Genomic DNA, 21,819 nt, shown 5'->3' with positions numbered 1-21,819 from the left:
AGACCCTGAGGCTGGGAAAGATTGAAGGCAGAAGGAGAAGGGGACAACAGAGAATGAGATGGTTGGATGGCATCACCAACTCGAAGGACATGAGTTTGAGCAAGTTCCAGGAGATGGTGAAGGACAGTGAAGCCTGGTGTGCTGCAGTCCATGGGGTTGCAAAGAGTTGGACATGATTGAGTGACTGAACTGAACTGAACTGGACCTTCAAGGTACTGTACTATAAGATTTAAAACGTTTTCCATATTTCTGTGTTTGTTTTTATGCATTATTTGTGTGAAAATTATTATCAACCTGTTACAGTATAGTACTATACAGTGATTGTGTTACTTGAATACGCAGGCTAACAAATTGGACTTATGAACATACTCTTAGAACAAAACTCATTCATATGTAGGGACTTGCAGTATCTAAAAAACAGCTCAAAGATAATGTTATTGCTTGAGGGGAGAACCAGGACTCCTGCCCCAAGGCTTCACCATGGTCCAGGTACATTTTATTTATATATTTTTGGTTGTGCTGGGTCTTTGTTGCTGCACTCGGGCTTTCTCTAGCTGTGATGACTGGGGGCTACTCTGTTGCGGTTCATGGGCTTCTCATTGTCATGGCTTCTCTTGCTCTGGAGCACAGGATCTAGGCATGCAGGCCTCAGTAGTTGCAGGACGCAGGCTCAGTAGTGGTGGTGCACAGGTGTAGTTGCTCCATGGCAAGAGGAATCCTCCCGGACCAGGGATCGAACCTGTGTCCCCTGCATGGCAGGTGGATTCTTATCCACTGTGCCACCCAGGAAGTCCCAGATACATTTTAAAACAGAGGACAGCCTTAAGCCCCCAGCTCCTTATCTAGGAAAAGGCATTGGTTAAGGATGAGAAGATCCCAAGTGGGGAGGAGCTCTGTCTGATGTCCCACAACTCCACCAACCTTCAGAGCTAAACTCGAGGAAGGCACCGCTAAGATAGAATGAGTCCTCCACCAGGTGAGCCTGGGGAAAAAACACCTCTAACTAGCGGTGTGCTGCAGCCAGTTCATGCCAGTGTAGGGGAGCTGATTGCTAAATTGTCATGAATTTCTTGAGCCAAGTTGTTAAACTGTTGGTAGCTTGAAACCAGCCATGGTAGAGAGTTTTACACCACAAAAATCTGCACATGCTACAGGCATTACGAATGAGGACTCCCCCCACCACCACCTGCTAACACCAGCCATTAAACATTTCTGTGTACACCACTGCCTCTAACTCCATATTTGTTGCTCCATTCCCACTGGAAAGGCAGGAAAAGAGCTGTTCCAGGTTGAATATCAGTAGGAAACGGCAACACACTCCAGTATTCTTGCCTGGGAAATCTCTCGAACAGAGGAGCCTGGCAGGCTCCAGTTCATGTGGTTGCAGAGTCAGACACAACTTAGTGATTAAACAACAACACTCCATCTCCAGGGAGACCAGCAGAGGCCAGGACAGGGCTTCTGTCAATCTCTCCATCACACCCCCTCTCCCAACAGTATATACCAGATCTCCAAACACCCTCTACCAAGGTGACAGAGCCCTTGGTCATTTCCCTTCCTGAGATGTCCCCAGGGTCCATGCCCCAGCCTGGATCAACCTGGTCCCCTAGATGCCTTGGGCAGGAGCTGCTAGATTTGGTCCCAGTGTGGGACAAGTAGACCCCTAACTATGGCCACATCAGGGGAGCAGTCACACCCTGGTCTTCATGTGGTCAGATGGGAAGGAATTTCCATTGGCTGCCCCAGTGGGAAAAGAATGAAACATCTGGGTCCTCTCTGATAGGTGAACTTGGAAAAAAGAACCAAGGGTACCCAGCTCAGCCCTCTTTCCTCTCTCCTGGCTCTGCCCACCACAGAGCAGACACACTGAATTGGCAGGCAGGTAGTGAGCCTGCAAAGCCACACATACCCTCCTACCCAGCTCCGATCAGGAGTAACACTCATGGATAAACAACACAGTCCTAGGGACTTCACTTGGTCCAGTGGTTAGGACTCCATCCTTCCACTGCTGGGGGCACAGGTTTGATCCCTGGTCAGAGAACTAAGATCTCACAAGCTGTGAGGTGTGGCCAGAAAAGACAAAACAAAAAACCCAGCAAGGTCCTATTGGATAGCACAGGGAACTATATTCAGTGTGTACTAAGCCGCTTCAGTCATATCCGATTATGTGACCCTATGGACTGTAGCCCACCAGCCTCCTCTGTCCATGGGATTCTCCAGGCAAGAATACTGGAGTGAGTTGCCATGCCCTCCTCCACAGGATCTTCCCGACCCAGGGATCAAACCCATGTCTCTTATGTCTCCTGCATTGGCAGGTAGATTCTTTACCACTGAGCTGCCTGGGAAGTCCACTATATTCAATATTCTGAGATAAACCATCATGGAAAAACATATAAAAAAGAATACATAGGGATTCCCCTGGTGGTCCAGTGGTTAAGACACCCTGCTTCTGAGTTAAAGCTTAGGCCCCTTTAAAGGGGAGTCCAATATTCTTGCTCATGCTTTCCTTAAGCCTTGTGCAACAATGTATCTTGCCTGAGAACTGGCCTTTCTTTAGGTCTGGAACTAACGGCTGCAGTGTCTTACTCATGGAAATGCTTTTCTTAGACTCTATGAATAATTATAATTGTAACAAATCTTGCCTGGGAAACTGTTTCCCAAGACTTGTAGCCCTGATGACACAGCAACAGTATGTCTCCAGAGACATTGACCAGGATCATTCCCCCTGGCTAATCTTGTGCCAAAGTTATGACATGATGTATGCCTTGGGAAAGGGTATGGTGGAACTTTTACAAACCTTGAGGTATTATTTTTATTTAACTAGCTAGCAGAAGAGTATATAATGCCCTGCCGAAACTAGCAAGCCAGGTATTCTCCTGCCCCCTTCTGATGTCTATGTCAGAAGCTTTCTCTGTCACTTTCACTTCAAATAAAAATCTACACAAAGCTCTGAGTGACTGAAACTGTCTTTGGTCTGGAGTTAAATCTTCTCCTTTGGGGACCACAAACCCGGCAACACCATTCACTGTAGGCTTCCTTCACTGCCACTGCAGGGGGCACAGGTTTGATCCCTGGTTGGGAAACTAAGACCACACATGCTGTGTTGCAAAAAAAAAGGATATGCATACATATATGTATAAGTGAGTCATGAGTCACTTTGCTGTATGGCAGAAATGAACACAACATCGTAAATCAACTCTACTTCAAAAACACACACACACACACACCTCATTTCAAGGGTAGGCACTTAGGATTGCTGTCTGCCACCTGCATCTTTGAAGTGGTTCAGACTCAAAAACAGGAAAACGAGTTGCTCCTTACGGAACCCCTGAAACCAAAGCCACCTGTGAGGCCCTTCCAACGTCTCCTCATCCTGTCTGATTTCACTATTGTTCACTTGGCCCCTGGGACCTTCTTCCCATCCTCAGAAAATGCCAAGTTCATTATTTCCATCTTAGGTCTTTGCTTTTTCTGTCTTTCCTAGTGCTCCCCAGGGCTGGTTCCTCATTGTCTCCCAGGCTTCCCCTCAGAGAAGCCCACCTGCCCACCCAACCAAACACACGTGTGTCCATCACATGGCCCTAGTTTATTGGCTCAGAGTCTCTAAAACTATTCCATGCGTATGTTCACCTGTTGATCACCCTGCCTTCTTCCTTGTGTGTGTTTCATTCATTGCTGTGGTCCCAGTGCCTAGAACAGTCCCTGTAAAATAGCTTGAGACACATTTGTTGAATAAATAAACCAAACACTTAAAAAAAAAAAAAAAAAGATTGTCTTTAATAGCAAAATTACACTATGGAAAATTGGGAAAATCCAGAATACAAAATACAGAAAGGACAGCTTCGGATCTTTAACATTTTGATCATCAAAGCATGAATTGTATCTGCCCTCCTTTCCATGTCTCCTGTGTGCATGTAGGTCTGTCAGTGTTATCAGTGGTGTGTCTGCGTGTCAATGACATGTTAGTGTGCAGTGTGCATGCATAGATAGGCTTCCTAAGCTTCCTAGGCTTTCTAGGCTTCCTAAGGGGTCTCGGCCCCTCAGGTCTCCCTAAGTCCTAATCTGCCCTTCTGCATCATCCTGTTCCTGAGAACAGCTCTTCATGGAGGGCCACTGGTGGGCCCTGGGGTGGTAAACATTAAGGCTCGGTAACGTAACCATGAGGTAGCTGAGGTCTTCTTCATCTCCAGATGTGAGGATAGGGCCTCCAAGGGGCTGGCTCATGTCACAGAGGCCATACAGCTGGTAAACCATGATTCCAATGACCTGAAGACACCAAGGCCTGGGTTCTCTCTACCTGGCCTTAAGGCCTCTCCAACCTGATCACTTGCCTACTGGCAAGGTGCTGCTCAGAGGGTCCAGATCTCATTAATGAAAGCTAAGAGGGGGATCCCTGGGTCGGGGGGGGGGGGGGGTGCAGTCACATCCACCAGTCCATGGACTCTTTGGGCAAGGCCCTGACAATGACCATACAGTGCGGTAGCCCCTTAGACAGGATCCTCTCTGCCTCCTGACCCTCCCAGCCCAGCCCCTGCAGCTCAAGGACCCTGAGCTTGGGCATGGTGAGGCAGGAGGCGAGGATCTCCTGTGGGGAAGGCATTTCCGGGGTGACAAGTGGCCCCAGCAGGCACAGACTCTCCAGGGCTGGCATGCCCTCCAGGACAGACAGGCCAGGGGCCGAGAGGCCCCGAACGGTCAGCCGGATCTTCCGCACATCTCGGAGGTGGCGGCTGATGGCCAGGAGGGTGCTGTCGGCCGAGAGGGTACAGCCCAGCACCTCCAGCCTCTGCAGGTAGTTCAGCTCCTGCAGGCCCATATCCAGCCCCGTCTCAGTCACTCGGTAGGTGCCACCCAGCACCAGCGAGCGCAGGGCGCGGAAACGTGTGAGGCCCTGCAGGTGCTCGTCGCGGAAGGCGGGGACGCGGTCCAGCACAATGCACTCGAGCAGGGGCAGCACCGTGGGGTCCTGCTCTTTATGGAGCCAGGCCATAGAGATCTCACAGCTGTGCAGCTCCAGGGTCCTCAGGGTGCAGGGCAGGCTGGTGATGGGCACCATGCTCAGGTTGGCCACATGCAGGCAGAGGCGCTTGAGGTTGGGGCACTTCTGACCCAGGGCCCTCATCAGGGCAGGGGACAGCTGGGGAGCCTGGGAGCCTGAGAACAGGTAGCCGCCCATCCGTAGGGAATGGAGCCTGGATGCCATGTACCGGCGGAGGAGGTGCCACATGACTTTGGGCCGCATCTGTAAGAGCCAGAGGTGGGAGGGTGTCTGGACCAGAGATACGGGGCATCTTCCAGGGACCCCACCCACCTGGAGACAGACAAGCCCCAGGTAGGGTTCTGAGGCTTCCTGGGAATTCTGTCCTTCCCTCACCAGCCTTACTCAACCAGATACCTTTCCAGAAGTAACAGGATGGTTTAACCCCATCATTTTGACCTCTAAGTTTGAACAAAAGCAATGGTGGATAAGAGACCATCATAACATATCTGTCTCTACCAGGACAATGAGTCTCATTACCTTCTGGAATAAGTAAGAAAGTGAAACAACAACAACAAAAAGCCTGTTTCTAAACCTTTCAATTCCTTGCACAATGAAAATCACTGTGATCTGTATATATACCCTAGGAAAATTTTACTGCTAATTTATGAAATAGTACTATTGATTCCAGGTTTAATAAAACTTTATACCTTTTAAGATTTTTAAAAAAGTGAATCCACCCAGCAATATTTTTATCTCTTTTTCTTTTTTTGGCCATCCCATGTGGTATGTGGGATATTAGTTCACCAACCAGGGATCAAACCCTCGCCTCCTGCAGTGGAAGCCTGGAGTCTTAACCACTGAACCACCAAGGAAGTGCCTATCCCATTCTTAATGACCACCTCTTCATAGAAATGAGCAACACAAAATAAAAACTGAAAAAGGTTAAAACTGCCCAGGGTAAATTAGATGTAAACAAACAAACAAACAAAAAATCATAGCTTAGTAATAGTGAAAGCTGCAAAATTTAACCCTGGGAAGTTAGACTTGTAGAAAACAAACTATAAATAACTAGTATTTCATGTATTTTATCATATGTACAGTTTACCTTTAAAAAAAAAAAAGCAGAAAAAAGAAACTGCATACCATAGAATTTGTTGACTTTTTTTTTGGTAAATATGACTTTTTTATAAGCAAAATCCATGACCAGGCAAGATGATATTCTGCTGTTTTTCAGCTATTCCTTTTCTGTTGGGTTCTTGGTATCCCTAATCCTTTTATTCCTAAATTCATGTTTTTCACACTTTCATTGAAATATAGTTGATTTACAGTGTGTTACAATGTATTAGTTTTGGTGCAGAGCGAAGTGATTCAGTGATTGCTATTTTGGTGTACAGCTATATATATATATATATGTATATATGTAAAAGTAAAAGAGTTAATCACTCAGTCATGTCTGACTCTTTGTGACTCCATGGACTGTCACCCACCGGGCTCCTCTGTCCATGGAGTTCTCTAGGCAAGAATACTAGAGCGGGTAGTCATTCCCTTCTCCAGGAGACCTTTCTGACCCAGGGATCAAACCCAGGTCTTCTGAATTTCAGGCAGCTTCTTTACCACCTGAGCCACCAGAGAAGCCCATATGTGTATATATATGGATGAATATATATATATATGGCTGGATATATATATATATATTTTATATTCTATTCCATTTTAGGTTATTATAAGATATTGAGTATTGCTCCAACTGTGCTATACAGTAGGTCTTCGTTGGTTACCTATTTTATATATAGTAGTATGTATAGTTTAATCTCAAACTCCTAATTTATCCCTCCCCCCCTGTTAACTACTCTTGATAGAGGAATCAAATCTTCCTGATCAAATTCAGACCTGCAAATTTGGGCTGAGGAAAGGGATTCACTAGAAACACTGGCCACTAAAAGGTAACTCACAAGAGTGGAAGCCACTGTTGGCAAAATAGCAAATGGCCACAAAGCCAGAAGTTGAAGCATTTTTACTTGTAAAAAGACAAATGAGAAAATCCTTTAAGTTTCATGATATCAAACACTAGCCAGGATGTGGAAAAGCAGTTCTTGGGTCCTGCTGGTGGGACTTGGTCTGGCTACTTTGAAATGCAATCTGATTTTTACTGAAATTTAAAATATGGACCCCCACTGGCACCTGTTTTGTTTTTTCAAATACAGGAACATCTACTGCCTTTCTGGGAAAGAACAAGGTGATTTGGGTGACAGAAGCAGGGAGAGACCTTACTTTCCAATGTTTATAATTTTGTATATTTTCAATCCTCTGCATTTATCTCTGAGCGGCCCCCACTTATATTTTTTTAAATGAATTCTTTAGTTGGTTTAAATGAACACACTGCCTAACCTAGTAATACCTGTTTTGTGGAATTTACCTTACAGAAACGTTGGTTTCTGACATCATGGTTTTAACAGCAAAAATGTCCAGTGATAACAGCCATGTAGATAGCAACTAAGAACAAAGAGGATTCAGAGATTCAAACGTGGGTAACTCCTCAAGACATGCAGGAAGGAGTGGCAAAATGATACCTTTAGGGTTAAAAAAAAAAGAAACAATACTATGTACTTTTGTTGTTTAGCTGCTAAGTCATGTCTGACTCTTTTGTGACCCCATGGACTGTAGCCCAACAGGCTCCTCAGTCCAAGGGATTCTCCAGGCAAGAATGCTGGAGTGGGTTGCCATTTCCTTCTCCAGGGGATCTTCCTGACCCAGTGATTGAACTGGCGTCTCTTATGTGTCCTGCAACGGCAGGCAGATTCTTTACCACTAGCCCCACCTGGGAAGACTATTATATATATATTATAATTTATATGGGTACAATTCTTTCAACCATAATGGTTAACTTGTATTGAGTAACTACTGTTTGCCAGATGCAGTGCTGAGCATTGAACTAGAAGGCTCACACAGTACCTGGTTGCAAGGCAGGTCTCCGTCCCCACCCCACCCCCCTACTGGAAAAATGCATTGGCCGAATCTTGCTGCAAGAGTACAACTATGATTCAACACAGCCTGACCCCAAAGGCCAATCCTGCTCTTGTAACCACTGCCCTTTCCTTCCCTATAAAGCCCCAAGGCTCCAAAAGCATAGAAAATGCTACAGAAGGAAATTCCACACATACTAGTGGTTATTCTGGGGAAGGGTAGAGATACCAGGGGATGACTGTCAAAGGCTCTTGCTTCATTTGTGACAATATTTCAATTTTTTTTGGTTTTGTTTTAATTTAGATATAATTAACATATAACACTTATTAGTTTCAGGCATACAACATAATGATTCAATACTTATATGTATTATGACATGATCATCACAATAAGTCTAGTTAATACCCATCACCATACATAGTTATACTACTTCCACATTTTTGTAAGAATTATTCATGATGTGTGATTTTAAAAAGTTAAACCTCAAAAAGAGAAATGTAAAACAAATGTCCTAGTTAATATCTGTTATGGGTACTAAAGTGTTTTAGAAGTGGACTCATCTGCAACTGATTTTGAAGCATACTTAAAAAATCAAATGGGAAAACAAAATAAACAAACATTTGGAAAATAAAAGCTTGATGGAAAGAGGGATGGATGGATGAAGAGATGATACAACCAATGTATTAAGTATTAGTGGTGGGCAACACTGTGTTCTCTGTACTATTCTTTTAACTATTATATACGTTTGAAAGTTTTCATAATAAAATAGTCTGGTGGCTTGGAGGTAAAGAATCCGCCTGTCAATGCAATGGGTCGGGAAGATCCCCCAGAGGAGGAAATGGCAACCCACTCCAGTATTCTCGACTGGGAAATCCCATGGACAGAGGAGCCTGGTGGGCTATAGTCCATGGGGTTGCAAAAAGTTGGACACGACTGAGTGACCAACACCAACCTAACACTAACAGGTGATTCATATGCACAATAAAGTTTGAGACACGGTCTTATAAAGCTGTTTGTGATAGTAGAAAGTTGGAAATAATCTAATCATCTGTCAACAGGAAAATAGAGAAACAAACTGTGGTATATTCATTTAACAGCAATTAAAAGGAACGAATTAGATTTACAAGTACTAATTAGAGTAAATCTCAAAAGTGATGTGTGAATAAAGTTGGTAATGGGTGGATATATTAATATAAGTAAAATAGCATTTAATTATCTAAAGAGTAGTTTTATCTCCATTTTAGAAACACATTAACAATACTGTATATTGCTTATAAGCACATACATAGGCAGTAAATAAAAACATGAAGGGATACAAATCCACTTTATAGTCACGGTTATCTCTGAGGAGGGTTTCAAAAGTGCAAGAAACATATGTGCAAATGTTGTATGCATATGTTCGTATAGAAACATTTGTATGTGTATTTCACAAGATCTGCAGTGAATAAAGCCAAAGGTTTAAAAAGATTAAATCTAGGTGGTGAGTACATAGTTTCAGATATATATCCTCTATACATTTCTATATCTATTTGAAATAGTTCATAATAAAAAGAAAAATGCAAAGGGCCAACTCATTGGAAAAGACCCGATGCTGGGAAAGATTGAAGGCAAAAGGAGAAGGGGGCAGCAGAGGATGAGATGGTTAGAGAGGATCACTAAGTCAATGGACATGAATTTGAGTGACTCCGGGAAATCAGTGAAGGACAGGGGAGCCTGGTGTGCTGTAGTTCATAGGGTTGCAAAGAGTCGGGCAACTTAGCGACTGAACAACAACAAAGAAAAATAAATAAAGCACAAGTGGGAGAAAGTTGAAATGATTTGGTTGACTACTCAGGAGATTAATTCTAGAACTAAGTCGACTATAGAAAATTTCTCCATGAAAACTCATCAATAAGCTCTTTTCCTGCAAGACCTTGGTTACACCCATTCTGGAGATGGGGAAGCTGAGGCCTGGAGGTCACTGCAGAGCAAGTAAGGGACACGGGCGGGACGCACCCGGGAGAGCCTCGCTCGAAACACAGGGTTGGAGGCGTGGTCTTCGAAGTCTGACCAACCCGACCTCGGCCCAGGCCTGCACGGCCAGACCCGCATACCGTGTAGAGCGTCAGGTCGACGTGTCGCCACAGCCACCGGTCGTCCACCAGCTTCTTCCAGTGGTGACAGACCCTGGGGGAGGGGACCCGCCGTTAGAACGACCCCGGCCCCGCCAGGATCAGATGTGCATCTCCTGATACGCCCCCCGCCTGGCCCTTCCCTCCCGCAGGGGGCGGCCGCACCTGGAGATTCGGATCCGATCCCGGACCGGGAGATAAGAGAAGATCTCCAGCAGGACCGAGTCGGGCAAGTCGGCAAAAGTCGCCATGATCCCGTTGACACGCACTTCCGCTTCCGACTAAAGGAACCCGGGTACTCGCCCTGTGGGGGCCCTAAGAAGCGGAGGGAAAAGAGGGTGCGGACAGGGAGGTGGTCGCAGTTTCCGGTAGCTGACGGAGTTTCGGCTTTCCTCTTCAGGGGATGTGGCTGGATCTGGCAGCCAGTCCAGCACGGTATCAGAACTCCGCACAGAGGATGGGGCTAGGGACTGGGACCTAGCCCGGAAGGCGTGGCTAAGGCGATAACGAAGTCCAGGGCGGGGTTAAGGTGGGAACAAGACTCGGGGGCGGGGCCGGAGAGGCGGGCCAAACACAAAAGGCGTGGCTCGGGCGACATTGAGGCCTGAGGCGGGGTTAAGGGCGGGAACGAGACTGGGGGCGTGGCTGGGGATTAGGACCGAGCTCCTAATGCGTGACTGGGCGATTAAGTGAAGTGAAGCTGCTCAGTAGTGTCCGACTCCTTGCGACCCCATGGACTGTAGCCTACCAGGCTTCTCAGTCCATGGGATTTTCCAGGCAAGAGTACTGGAGTGGGCTGCTGATGCCGAGCCCTAAAGGGCGGGACCAAAAGCGGAGCTCTAGGCAGAGAGAGAAGTCCCTATTTTTTTACTTAATAATGCTTTTTTGTGCATGAGAATAAATTTGTAGAAGTGATAGAGCTTGTTAAAAGACACTGAATTTTTTACTTTTACTGATGGCGCCAAATTGTTCTCCACAGAGCCTGAATTGACACTTCCTCCACATATATAACACTCATTTTTAAAGTTGCCAAGTCATAAGGGCAGTGAAATTTATTGAAACACTCCTGTATTGATGAGCATTCAGGTTGCTTCCAGGCAAGCTAAACAATACTGGAGCTAAACATTCTCTTATATACATATATTAGTTCAGTTCAGTTCAGTCACTCAGTCGTGTCTGATTCTTTGGGAACCCATGGACTGCAGCACACCAGGCTTTCCTGTTCATCACCAACTCCCGGAGTTCGCTCAAACTCATGTCCATCGAGTTGGTGATGCCATCTAACCATCTCATCCTCTGTCGTCCCCTTCTCCTCCTGCCTTCAATCTTTCCTAGCATCAGGGTCTTTTCCAATGAGTCAGATCTTTGCATCAGGTGGCCAAAGTATATATACATATATGTGTAACATATACTAAGATCCCACAAGCTGTACAGCATAGCAAGACAACAAAATCCCCAACAAACAAACAAAAAACCATGTATTGCCATTATAGGCTCTTGAAAGTGTGATTTGGCAAAAGCTATTCAAAATTACACTCTCATTGAATTTTGTCATACTATTTGAGGAAAGAACTAATAATTGGAGAATAAGACCTGCACTGTAATAACTGTTTAGCTGATGACCTTCCTAAATTAATTCATTTAAAAAACACTCAGTTCAGTTCAGTCGCTCTTCAACCCCATGAATCGCAGCATGCCAGGCCTCCCTGTCTATCACCAACTCCTGGAGTTCACCCAAACTCATGTGCATCGAGTCAGTGATGCCATCCAGCCATCTCATCCTCTGTCGTCCCCTTCTCCTCCTGCCCCCAATCCCTCCCAGCATCAGGGTCTTTTCCAGTGAGACAACTCTTCGCATGAGGCATGTCCTTTGACACATGAATCCAGTTCCTGGTTTGATTTATCATATATAAATAGAGTGTATTTATAATAGAAACATAGAAAGTATATATTACATATATGTCTGTGTGTGTGTGTGTGTGTGTGTATATATATATATATATATATAAAATAGCTTTTACTAACTCACACTCTCGGGAGCCTATAATGGTAATACATGGTTTTGGTTTGTTTGTTGGGGGCTTTGTTGTTTTGCCATGCTGTGCAGCTTGTGGGATCTTAGTTCCCTAAGCAGGGACTGAAGCCAGACCACTGCAGCGAAAGTGCTGAGTCCTAACCACTGGACCACCATGTAATCCCCTGGCAAAATATGTTTTTAATACATGCACACACAGAAGAAATTGTGTATGAAATGCCAAACTGGGACTTCCCTGGTCATCCAATGGTTGACATGGTGGTCCACTGGACTCTGGTAGTCCAGGGGTTTCTGGTTTCCTCATCTTAATAGGTTGACTACCTGACTACCACAGTGTTTTACTTTTTATGTATTTATTTATGGATAAGTGAAAGCAATATAGGTTTTTTAAGCTTTATTCAGATATAGTTGATAGATAGTTGCAGAAATTTAACACATACATCTAAAAGAGTTTGCTTTTTTAAATTTTCTTTTGGCCAGCTCTACAGTGCATGTGGGATCTTAATTCCCCCACCAGGGATCATGCAAACATCATGTTGCTTGCTAGGGCTTCAAGCCCAGATTTTTCTGATGCCAGAGTGTGGGCATCTCTCTGGCTGTGATTCTCTCTAGAAAGCCCATGGCATCATGAAGGGGCAATGCCTCTGTCAGTTACACAGGTTTCCTAGGAACCATCTCCTCCCCATCAAGCAAACAGGAGTGGAAGGATGGGCACCCCCATATAGAATTTCCTCTGGGTCAGAAATTTAGGTAATAAGGGGCAGAGGAGCCCTGCTCAGCTTGCGCCTTGAGTTGTGACTCAGAACTCTCCTTCCTAGGAAACACCTAGCTCCTCCCAGTAGCAGATGACAGCAGATCCTTTTGAGGCCCCAATGGGAGAGTGGGGCTGTCCTGGCCCCCAGTGGGCAGGTACTGAGTCTCTTCATGAGAAGTTCTGAATGACATTTATCAGGAAATAGAGAGAAGTCTCTAATGTGAGTCTGGAGACGGAAATGGCAACCCAATCCAGTACTCTTGCCTGGAAAATCCTATGGACGGAGGAGCCTGGTAGGCTGAAGTCCATGGGGTCACTAAGAGTCGGACACGACTGAGTGACTTCACTTTCACTTTTCACTTTCATGCATTGGAGAAGGAAATGGCAACCCACTCCAGTGTTCTTGCCTGGAGAATCCCAGGGACAGGGGATCGTGGTGGGCTGCCATCTATAGGGTCACACAGAGTTGGACACAACTGAAGTGACTTAGCAGCAACAGCAGCTCTAATGTGAATTGTCCAGTCTCCTGAGGCCTTTCCATATCCCACCCAGCTCTGGAGGAGGGAGTCCTTGTAGCAGTGGCAGCCTAGTCCTGGGACTTCCCATGGCCCATTCCCTCCACTTCCTCAGGATGCCTTAGCCCAGTTGGGACTGGCAGGCCCCCAGTAGATCCCTAAGCTCCCAACAATCCCAGGCTTTATTTCCCTCCCCTTTCAGCAGCACTCTTCACCCCTTTTCAATCTCCCCCAGCCCATAGGCTCAGCAACACAATCCTGTGTTTTAGCTATCTCTTTTTTAATTAAAAAAAATTTTTTTAATTTGTGGGGTTTCTTTTGAGGAAAGGGTTTTTTGTTTTTTTCTTTCTGTGTTGCATGGCTTTCAGGATCTTAGTTCTGCAGCCAAGGACAGAACCCAGGCCCTAGGCAGTGAGAGAGTAGAGTCCTAACCACTGGACCACCAGGGAACTGCCTAGCTACCTTTGAATGAAACATAAAAAATGAGTGAGAACTTTTTTTTTTTTAAATAACACTTACTTCCCTGGTGGTCCAATAGTTAAGACTTTGTTCTTCCACTGCATCGGGCATGGGTTCAGCCCCTGGTCAGGATGCTAAGATCGGATATGCTATTTGGTATGGCGAAAAAACCCAAAATTTCTTCTGGGACTTCCCTGGAGGTCTAGTGGTTAAGAATCTGCCTTGCAATACAGGGGATGGGGGTTCAATCCCTGGTCGGGGAACAAAGATCCCACATACCGAAACTAGGACCCAATGCAGCCAAATCAACTGATAAATTTTTTAAATTTACTTTCCCCCTCATTACAAGAGTAACATATGTCCATTGTAGATAACTGGGAAAACACCAAAAGCACCAAAAAGAGGAATATGCTCAGCAATTCTGCTGTCTAGTGGTCAACACCATCAACAGCGGGTGTGACCTAGTTTTTCTATGTGAATGAAAGATGTGCTCTTTCTAAACTTCCCCAGGCACACCAGTCCCTTCAAGCTTACCCCTTACATTCCATCTCCCTTCTTGCCCCATCTATTCTTCTGGATGAGGAAAAGGAGAATCAGAGAGGGGAATGTTGGAATCATGTGTGAGCATGTGTGCGTGCTAAGTCGCTTCAATCGTGTCTGACTCTTTGCAACGCCATGGACTGTAGCCCACCAGGCTCCTCTGTCCATGGGATTCTCCAAGCAAGAATACTGGAGTGGGTTGCTATTTCCTTCTCCAGGGGATCTTCCCGACCCAGGCAGGCGGGTTCTTTACCACTAGTGCCATCTGGGAAGCCCGTTGAGACCATGCAGCTTAATATTAAGGAATGAGACTGAGGTTTTGATTCATCATCTGGATCTGTGTCTCCAATCTGAATAAACTTTCCATTAAGATTCCCTGCCCTCTGAAGCCCACTCAGTGGGATTCTGCAGAGGTTGGAGAAACAACAGATTTCTGCCCTGAGGCAGAAAAAAGAAAAAATCCTGAGGCAGGAAGGCCCCTGAGTCTAGTGTTTGAGGCGGCACTTCTTGAGCCAGTTCCTTAAGTCAGGGCAGCCCCGACAGGGTCGCAAAGCATCCATCCTTTCCCCAGGAAGGTATCTCACGTCTTCTGCCTAATCTTGCATCTTATTTTGAGAAGGTGGATTGGGTGAATCAGAGGTTGCCGCCCCCTTTTCAGAGTGAATCCTTTTAGGCTAGTCAAACTAGAATTCTGTCTGCTGAGAAGAAACAGTTCAACAGTGAGTTCTACAGGCAGGTTGGATTTAGGAAGGGGTCTTCCCTGTTCCACCAGCCCTGGGGAAACATATCAGTCCAGGGGCTGCTCTGGGGCTGAAAAGCAAGGTTGGGATCTGGTACACAGTGCCCTCTGTAGGGCAGGAGCGACCTTCCTTGAAGTCAAAGACCTGGGAGCTCTTGCACGCGTGCTGGTTTCCAGCTTCCTCATCAGTGCTGCATTCTGATAAGAGCTGAACTCCATTCTGGAGTGCTGGTAAGTGCTGGTACCCAGGCCAGAATCAGAAGAGTCCTTCACTTACTGATTGTAGTCAGCAACCCAGATGTCCCTGGGGACAGGCGAGATAGCCAGAGGGGAGGGATGAGCAAAACGCTTCCGGGGTCCAGCCCTGAATGAAGGCAGGGGGGCGGAGAGTACAACTGCAGGACTTGATCCAGGCTCCTGTTAGAGGCTTCGTTGGGCTCAGGAACAGGAGGTCAACCCTGTTCCCTCGGGATGTGCCTGGGCCTCTCCACCAGATGCCACACTAGACGGTGTCTCGGCACAACGAAGTGCCTTCAACCAAGGGCCTCCAAGAGGCTGGGCGCCGGTCCAAGACCGCTGACACTCCACTCCTCTCCCCAGCCGGGACCCTCATTCGGCCCAACGCTCCGTCCACAGGTGTCCCCCTGCCCAGGCTTGGAAGCCCAAAACCGCGCCTGGGAACTGCAAGCCCACATCTTACCCTGGGATGAGCACTCCGTGGCGTGTTGACAGGCACGGGGGGGAGGGGTGGAGCTTCCGGTTGCGCACTTCCGCTTCCTGTTTTAGCGTAGGTTCTTAGTGTCTACTCTGGCCTGGGTTTAGCAGTCGTGCGAGGAGGTTGTGGCGTCTGCTGCTTCCAGGCGATTTGAGGTGAGGGAGCCAGGTGGAGGAATCCGGAGTCGGGGAAAGGTGAGGGGACCCGGCCTTCGAGGATCCGCTGGCCTGCGAGAGGCTCGGCTCGGTCTTCAGGCTACCTGGAGTGGGTCGGGGCCCGGGCGGGTTACTGGAGGGGAGGAGCGCGGCTGCCCGGCGTCCGCGGTAGCCCTGGGGTCCGAAGTCCTGGGACACGGAACTAGGGGCCTGGGGAGACTCCGATCTAAGGGAGTGATGGGGACGGGGAGTGATGGGGATGTGAACGTTAAGTCTCAATAACCGGGGGTCTTGGGACCTAGGGAACCCCTGAAGTCTCGATTCAGTTGCCTCCCAGTCCTCGCTTTGTGTTGCTCCAGCCAGGATGATCGAGGTTGTTTGCAACGACCGTCTGGGAAAGAAGGTGCGCGTTAAGTGCAAGTATCCACTGCCGACCAAGGTGCTGTAGCTTCCGGGGGATGCTTGGCATGAGGCAGGCAACTCAGTCTTTGTTTTAGAGTGATTGTAATTAAACCTGGGGGTTGGGGCGGGAATGGGGAGAGTCCTCTTTCCATTTTCCTTAACTCCTCTGCGTCCAGTACGGATGACACCATCGGGGACCTTAAGAAGCTGATCGCAGCCCAAACTGGCACCCGTTGGAACAAGATCGTATTGAAGAAGTGGTGAGTACAGGGGTAGAACTAGGGGCTGGACAGGAGCAGGCCAGAAGAGTTTGGTTGAGGGAGGGCTGCAGCCAGCCCTTTGTTTAGGCAGAACTTTTTCAGCTGGTCTCTGGGGTGAAGAGCCTCCTTAGATTTTTTTCTAAAAAGTTTTTATCCCACAGGTACACGATTTTTAAGGACCATGTGTCTCTGGGGGACTGTATCCTTTTTTGACTTTTTGAGGAAGGATCTACATACCCAGACTTGGTTCCCTATGTTCAATACTCAGGTCTGTATGAGGTTATGCCCATAAGTTATTTAACTTAGAATGTGACACATGGTAAGTATTTAGAGAGTGGGAGCCATCTAATTATTTTGTTGGGGGAGGAGGGTGGTTGGTTAAATATTTTGACTTGGCTTGTAAGACTTTGACACTTTCTGGTCAAAATATTTATTTACTAAGCTCCACCTGAGTGGGGACAGGAGATCAGGGTGGAGCTAGATTCCAGGATGTCTGTTGTGCAGAAGGAACATGAACTTTTTACAAAGTTTGGATTCTTTCCAAATCAAAATGATCCAGTCCCAAATGTTGCAGTTGTGAGAGATGGGGATGGGGATGGAGCCCACCTTAAGGATTCCTTAACACCTTCACTTCAGATGAAATCCACGATGGGATGAACCTGGAGCTTTATTACCAATAGAGCAGAATTCCTTCTTCCTGCCCTTCCCCCTCCTCCCACCCTCACTCCCCACACTAATATGGATGCTTGTTTTTGGAAACTCATGTTAATAAAAACTTAGAGGCTGCTTTGTTGTCATCTTTGAGTGAGAGTTATCTCTTGAGCGGAGGGTTGGTATCTGGTTGTCACTGTTCTAAGTACCCACCCAGCTGCTCAATAAGACTTCAAGATTGGATCAAGGAGGGAGTCAGTAGATTGGGAACCTGAGTGGAAGACCAGAGCTCTGGGGCTAGCCATCTGTCTCTGGGCTGCCCTGGTAGCTCAGACAGTAAAGAATCTGCCTGCAATGCGGGAGACCTGGGTTTGATCCCCTGGAGAAGAGAATGGCAATCCACTCCTGTATTCTTGCCTGGAGAATTCCATGAACAGAGGAGCCAGCCAGGCTACACAGTCCATGGGGTCACAAATAGGTGGACACAACTGAGTGACTAACACTTTTCTGAAGGTCAAAAGATCCTGGGATTATTGTCATCAATAGACCAAGGATCCTCTGGGCAAGGACCTTAGAATTAATAATAGTTAGGAATACAGGTTTAGATTCACACAGACTGGGTGTGGAACCCCAGCCCTACCACCAACTGTGACCCTGGGTAGTTACTTAATCTCCCTTAACCTTCATTTCCTTATCCAATCTGGAACTGATTGTGTTTACTTCATTGGTATGTTGTGAAGTAGAGATGAGATAAGCATGATTAAGCAGCCACAGTTCTTGGCACCTGTGAAATGCTAGTGGACAGAGTAAAACAGTGTGACCTAGGCTATTCAGCCCTTGCCGATCCTCTGTTTCTTCCTCTAAAAAGGGGCACCATGATGACACCCACATCTCCATGAAATAATGAGATAATGCAGTTAAAACAGCAGGATGTCTGGTGCTATATCCATCTCTGGCCTTCTTCCTTCAGGTATGAGTAGACAGGACATCAAACACTCCATTTCTGTTCCCTTGGCCACAGCTCCTGAGGTCAGCCTTGACCTTGTCCTTACCCAGAGCCACATTCTGGAGCTGCTTTTGAAAGTTTCACCTAGAACCTTGCTCCAAGCCTTCTCCCCTCTCTGTGTATTGACCTGGTAGGTCCTTCCTCAGGACATAACCATGTTCAAGTCTAGTCCACTGCTCCCCCCGCATCACCCCCCCAGCCTTATGCTTTCTTTTTGCCATCAAGCTACTTGGGACGCAGTCGTGCAGACTGCCTGGGATGCTGGTCTATAGTCCACTAAAGCTGGTCTCTCCTTGGTCTCCACTGGCCTCCTTTTTACCTGCCCCCTTGACTTCCCTACTGTCCGTAGGATTCCCCTTCCTCCTGACAAATCAGAAATATGTGTCTTCTGGTACCCCTGCTCTTTTAGCTCAGTCTCCTCCTTATCTGTCTGCTTAGAAAATAAACCCCCTCCCCCCAATTCTTTTTTAAATTTTATGACAGCCTTGACATGCTGAAGTCCTTGTTTTCAAATCAGCATAGAAAAGTACAAGCTAAAAGTAAGACCACCCTCCTGGCCTCATTCTCTCTCCTGAGGTGAAGCCTTTTTCAGTGTATTTCTGTAAACTTCCATTAAAAAAATTGTTTTAATTAATATTAATTTTTAGTTATTTACTTGGCAGCACATGTCATGTAAATCCTTAGTTGTGGCATGTGGGATCTGGTTCCCTGACCAGGGGTTGAACCAGGTCCCCATCCATTGGGAGCATGGAGTCTTAGCCACTGGACCCCCAGGAAGTCCCCAATTTAATTTTTTTTTTAATTACTATGCTAATATCTGCTTGTAAAAAAAATCCACACATTTGCAAAAAATTAAGTTTCTTACTTATATAACATCCCTAATGACAGTGGCAATAATTAACATTTGAGTGAATCCAGAAATTTTCTGAAATACAATTGGAAAAATTATACATTCTATAATATTTGTTTTCCATTCAGTAGTTTTTTTAATGCTTTTTATTTTTCTATATTAATGATTTTTTTGTCTCATTCTTTTTAATTGGTATTTTTATTGAATTTTTTTTGGCCTTTTTTTACATAAAAGGGCAGTATGCAGGAGGGATTTTTGTGGTGATGGAATTGCCACATCTGGAATTATGGTGGTGAATGCAGGACTCCGCATTTGTCAACCAGGATATAGAAAGATTAAGTGCAGCCAGTCAAACAGATCCATATGTATAAGTGAATTACAAGACCCCACTGAAGGAGGTGGGGGAGAAAGGAGCTGATCTAAATAATTTTCTAAAATGTATTTTGATTTGATACTATAAGGCTAAAGACAAAAAGAATTACACACAAACATTGTACTATAGTTGGTAAATATGTTCCTCATAGCAGAATGATTTTGCAATTTCCAAACTAGTCTTACTAATATACATCTGTACACGCACAGAGTTGGATACATATATTGCAGATAATTATAACCAGGTGTCTTGCTGCTGGAGAAAGAAGTTACTGTGAAAGAGGGTGAATAGAACCCCATGGGACTGATTAGAGTTGGAAGCATCAGTATGAACTCATGATTTTCATTTAAAACATTACAGACATACATAGAAATACAGTTATGTGCATCTGTACATACATTTCCTTGTTTATCCATTTAGAGGGACCAGAAGCAGTGATACCCCAGGATCTACTTCCAGATCTTGGTTTCTTTATATATATAATTTTACATTTCATTTATTTTTGGCTGTGCTGGGTCTTCATTGCTGCTCAGGCTTTTCTCTAGTTGTGGTGAGGGGGGCTACTTTTCATTGCAGTGCACGGGTTTCTCACTGCAGTGGTTTCTCTTGTTGCAGAGCACAGACTCCAGGACACAGGCTTCAGTAGTTGCAGCTCCTGGGCTCTAGACACAGGCTCAGTAGTTGAGGTGCACAGGCTTAGTTGCTCCACAGCATGTGGGATCTTACTGGGCCAGGGATCAAGCCCATGTCTTCTGCATTGGCAGGTGGATTCTTTACCACTGGACCTTCAAGGAACCCCCAGATCTTAGTTTCTAAACAATATTGTCCAATAAAGGGAACCAGGGTTTCTGGGAGAAGTGAATGATTCCTGAGCTAGAGCAGGGAAAATTCAAGCTCAGGGTGGAGCATCTTGAGATAAGAAGTACTCAAAAAAGGTAGAAGCATGTTGAAAGAGCACAGAGGCCAACCTGTGAAAAAGCTCTCAGTGGCCAAATGTAGAAAAACTTGAACAACAAAAGAATAATATTGGACTATGACCCAAAGAATGAAATAAATATCCTCAACCCCATGCTCATAGAAATAAATAGCTGAAAGTGTAAATGAGTGGGGAAGAAGGGACAACCCTTCATTACAAAAGGATTTCAATTGTAGAAGAAAAGAGGAAAATAAGAACTCACCAATGCTTTAAAAAAAAATCACTAATCCTTATATCATCATAGTAATAATTGGTGTAGGCAAGATGTACTAATAGATGTTAAAATTTGGGGGTGAAGGATATTTGCACAGACTCAAAAGTATCTCTTCCAAAAGTATTTACTTATTACAAAAGGGAAAATAGTTCAGATACTATCTTAACCAAGTGATCAAAAATACCACAAGTGTGGGAGGTGACCTCTAAGATGGCCCCTAATGAGCTGGGACCACACTCATACTATTGTGTAATCCCTTCCTCTTAGGCCAGACCTAACTTCTAACAATATAGCAAAAATGATGGGATATTGTTTCTGAGATTAGGTTGTGGATTCCATCTTGCCCTCTTGCTCATTAATGAAAGCCAGCCAGATACCATGTTGTGAGCTGCCTTGTTGACCCCCAGCCAATAGCCAGTGAGGAACTGTGGTCCTAAATTCCATGTTCTGTTAGCAACTAAATCCTACCAGCAACCAAATGAGGGTGCTTGGAAGCAGATCCTGCCCAGTCAAGCTTTGGGATAAGACCATAGCCGCTCCTGCTCACACCAGCTAAACTGTACTGCATTCCTGACCCATAAAAACTGAGATGGTAAATGTTAATCCACTAGATTGTAGGCTAACATGACAGCAATAGAAACCCTAATACAACCAGTAATACATTGCAACGTCATTAACCGCCTGGTACAATGCACTGAGAAGGGCATATCATCTTTGTGGTGTCCTTTCCAATGATGTATGTGCTGGTGGTGCTTAGTTGCTCAGTCGTGTCCGACTCTTTGTGACCCCATGGACTGTAGCCAACCAAGCCCCTCTGTCCGTGGGGATTCTCCAGGCAAGAATACTAGAGTGGGTTGCCATGCCCTCCACCAGGGGATCTTCCCAACCCAGGGATCACACCCAGGTCTCCCGCATTGCAGGTGGATTCTTTACCATTTCAGCTACCAGGGAAGTCCAAACCTCAATAAATCATGAGAAAATATTGAACAGACATCAGCATGTCCAAACATCAGCATGAAAGCCATTGTAGTCTTCAAAAGTATCAAGATCATGAAAGACAAGGAAAGACCTAGACATGGTCACATCCTGGAGGAGGATATTACTAGTGAAACAGGAAAT

At 45.8% G+C, this 21,819-nt stretch overlaps 2 protein-coding genes across 9 annotated transcripts; one reads left to right on the top strand and one right to left on the bottom strand.

Moving 5' to 3' along the window:
• Nucleotides 1–3,752: 3,752 nt before the first annotated feature.
• FBXL12 (F-box and leucine rich repeat protein 12) lies at nucleotides 3,753–11,016 on the bottom strand. 5 transcript variants are annotated; one of them, XM_027547802.1, is made up of 3 exons: nucleotides 10,222–11,016; nucleotides 10,039–10,111; nucleotides 3,753–5,242 (listed from the first exon to the last, which is right to left on the bottom strand). In XM_027547802.1, exons 1-3 carry the CDS (start codon nucleotides 10,305–10,307, stop codon nucleotides 4,421–4,423), a joined length of 981 nt encoding a protein of 326 aa, XP_027403603.1. In that variant the 5' UTR covers nucleotides 10,308–11,016; the 3' UTR covers nucleotides 3,753–4,420. The 5 variants fall into 5 exon arrangements, with proteins under 5 accessions (XP_027403603.1, XP_027403608.1, XP_027403607.1 ...); XM_027547806.1 differs by lacking the exon at nucleotides 10,222–11,016 and adding an exon at nucleotides 7,398–7,474 and having other exon boundaries at nucleotides 3,754–5,242; nucleotides 10,039–10,110; XM_027547805.1 differs by lacking the exon at nucleotides 10,222–11,016 and adding an exon at nucleotides 7,398–7,551 and having other exon boundaries at nucleotides 3,754–5,242; nucleotides 10,039–10,109.
• Nucleotides 11,017–15,857: 4,841 nt separating this feature from the next.
• UBL5 (ubiquitin like 5) lies at nucleotides 15,858–17,427 on the top strand. 4 transcript variants are annotated; one of them, XM_027547808.1, is made up of 5 exons: nucleotides 15,858–15,968; nucleotides 16,271–16,388; nucleotides 16,547–16,630; nucleotides 16,792–16,829; nucleotides 17,267–17,427. In XM_027547808.1, exons 2-5 carry the CDS (start codon nucleotides 16,333–16,335, stop codon nucleotides 17,308–17,310), a joined length of 222 nt encoding a protein of 73 aa, XP_027403609.1. In that variant the 5' UTR covers nucleotides 15,858–15,968; nucleotides 16,271–16,332; the 3' UTR covers nucleotides 17,311–17,427. The 4 variants fall into 4 exon arrangements, with proteins under 4 accessions (XP_027403609.1, XP_027403612.1, XP_027403610.1 ...); XM_027547811.1 differs by having other exon boundaries at nucleotides 15,861–15,968; nucleotides 16,306–16,388; XM_027547809.1 differs by having other exon boundaries at nucleotides 15,868–16,007.
• Nucleotides 17,428–21,819: the final 4,392 nt, after the last annotated feature.

This window comes from Bos indicus x Bos taurus, chromosome 7 (assembly GCF_003369695.1).
Source record: "Bos indicus x Bos taurus breed Angus x Brahman F1 hybrid chromosome 7, Bos_hybrid_MaternalHap_v2.0, whole genome shotgun sequence".
NCBI lineage: Eukaryota > Metazoa > Chordata > Mammalia > Artiodactyla > Bovidae > Bos > Bos indicus x Bos taurus.
The sequence above is the reverse complement of the archived record's forward strand: the minus strand, read 5'-3'. Positions and strand labels throughout refer to the sequence as shown.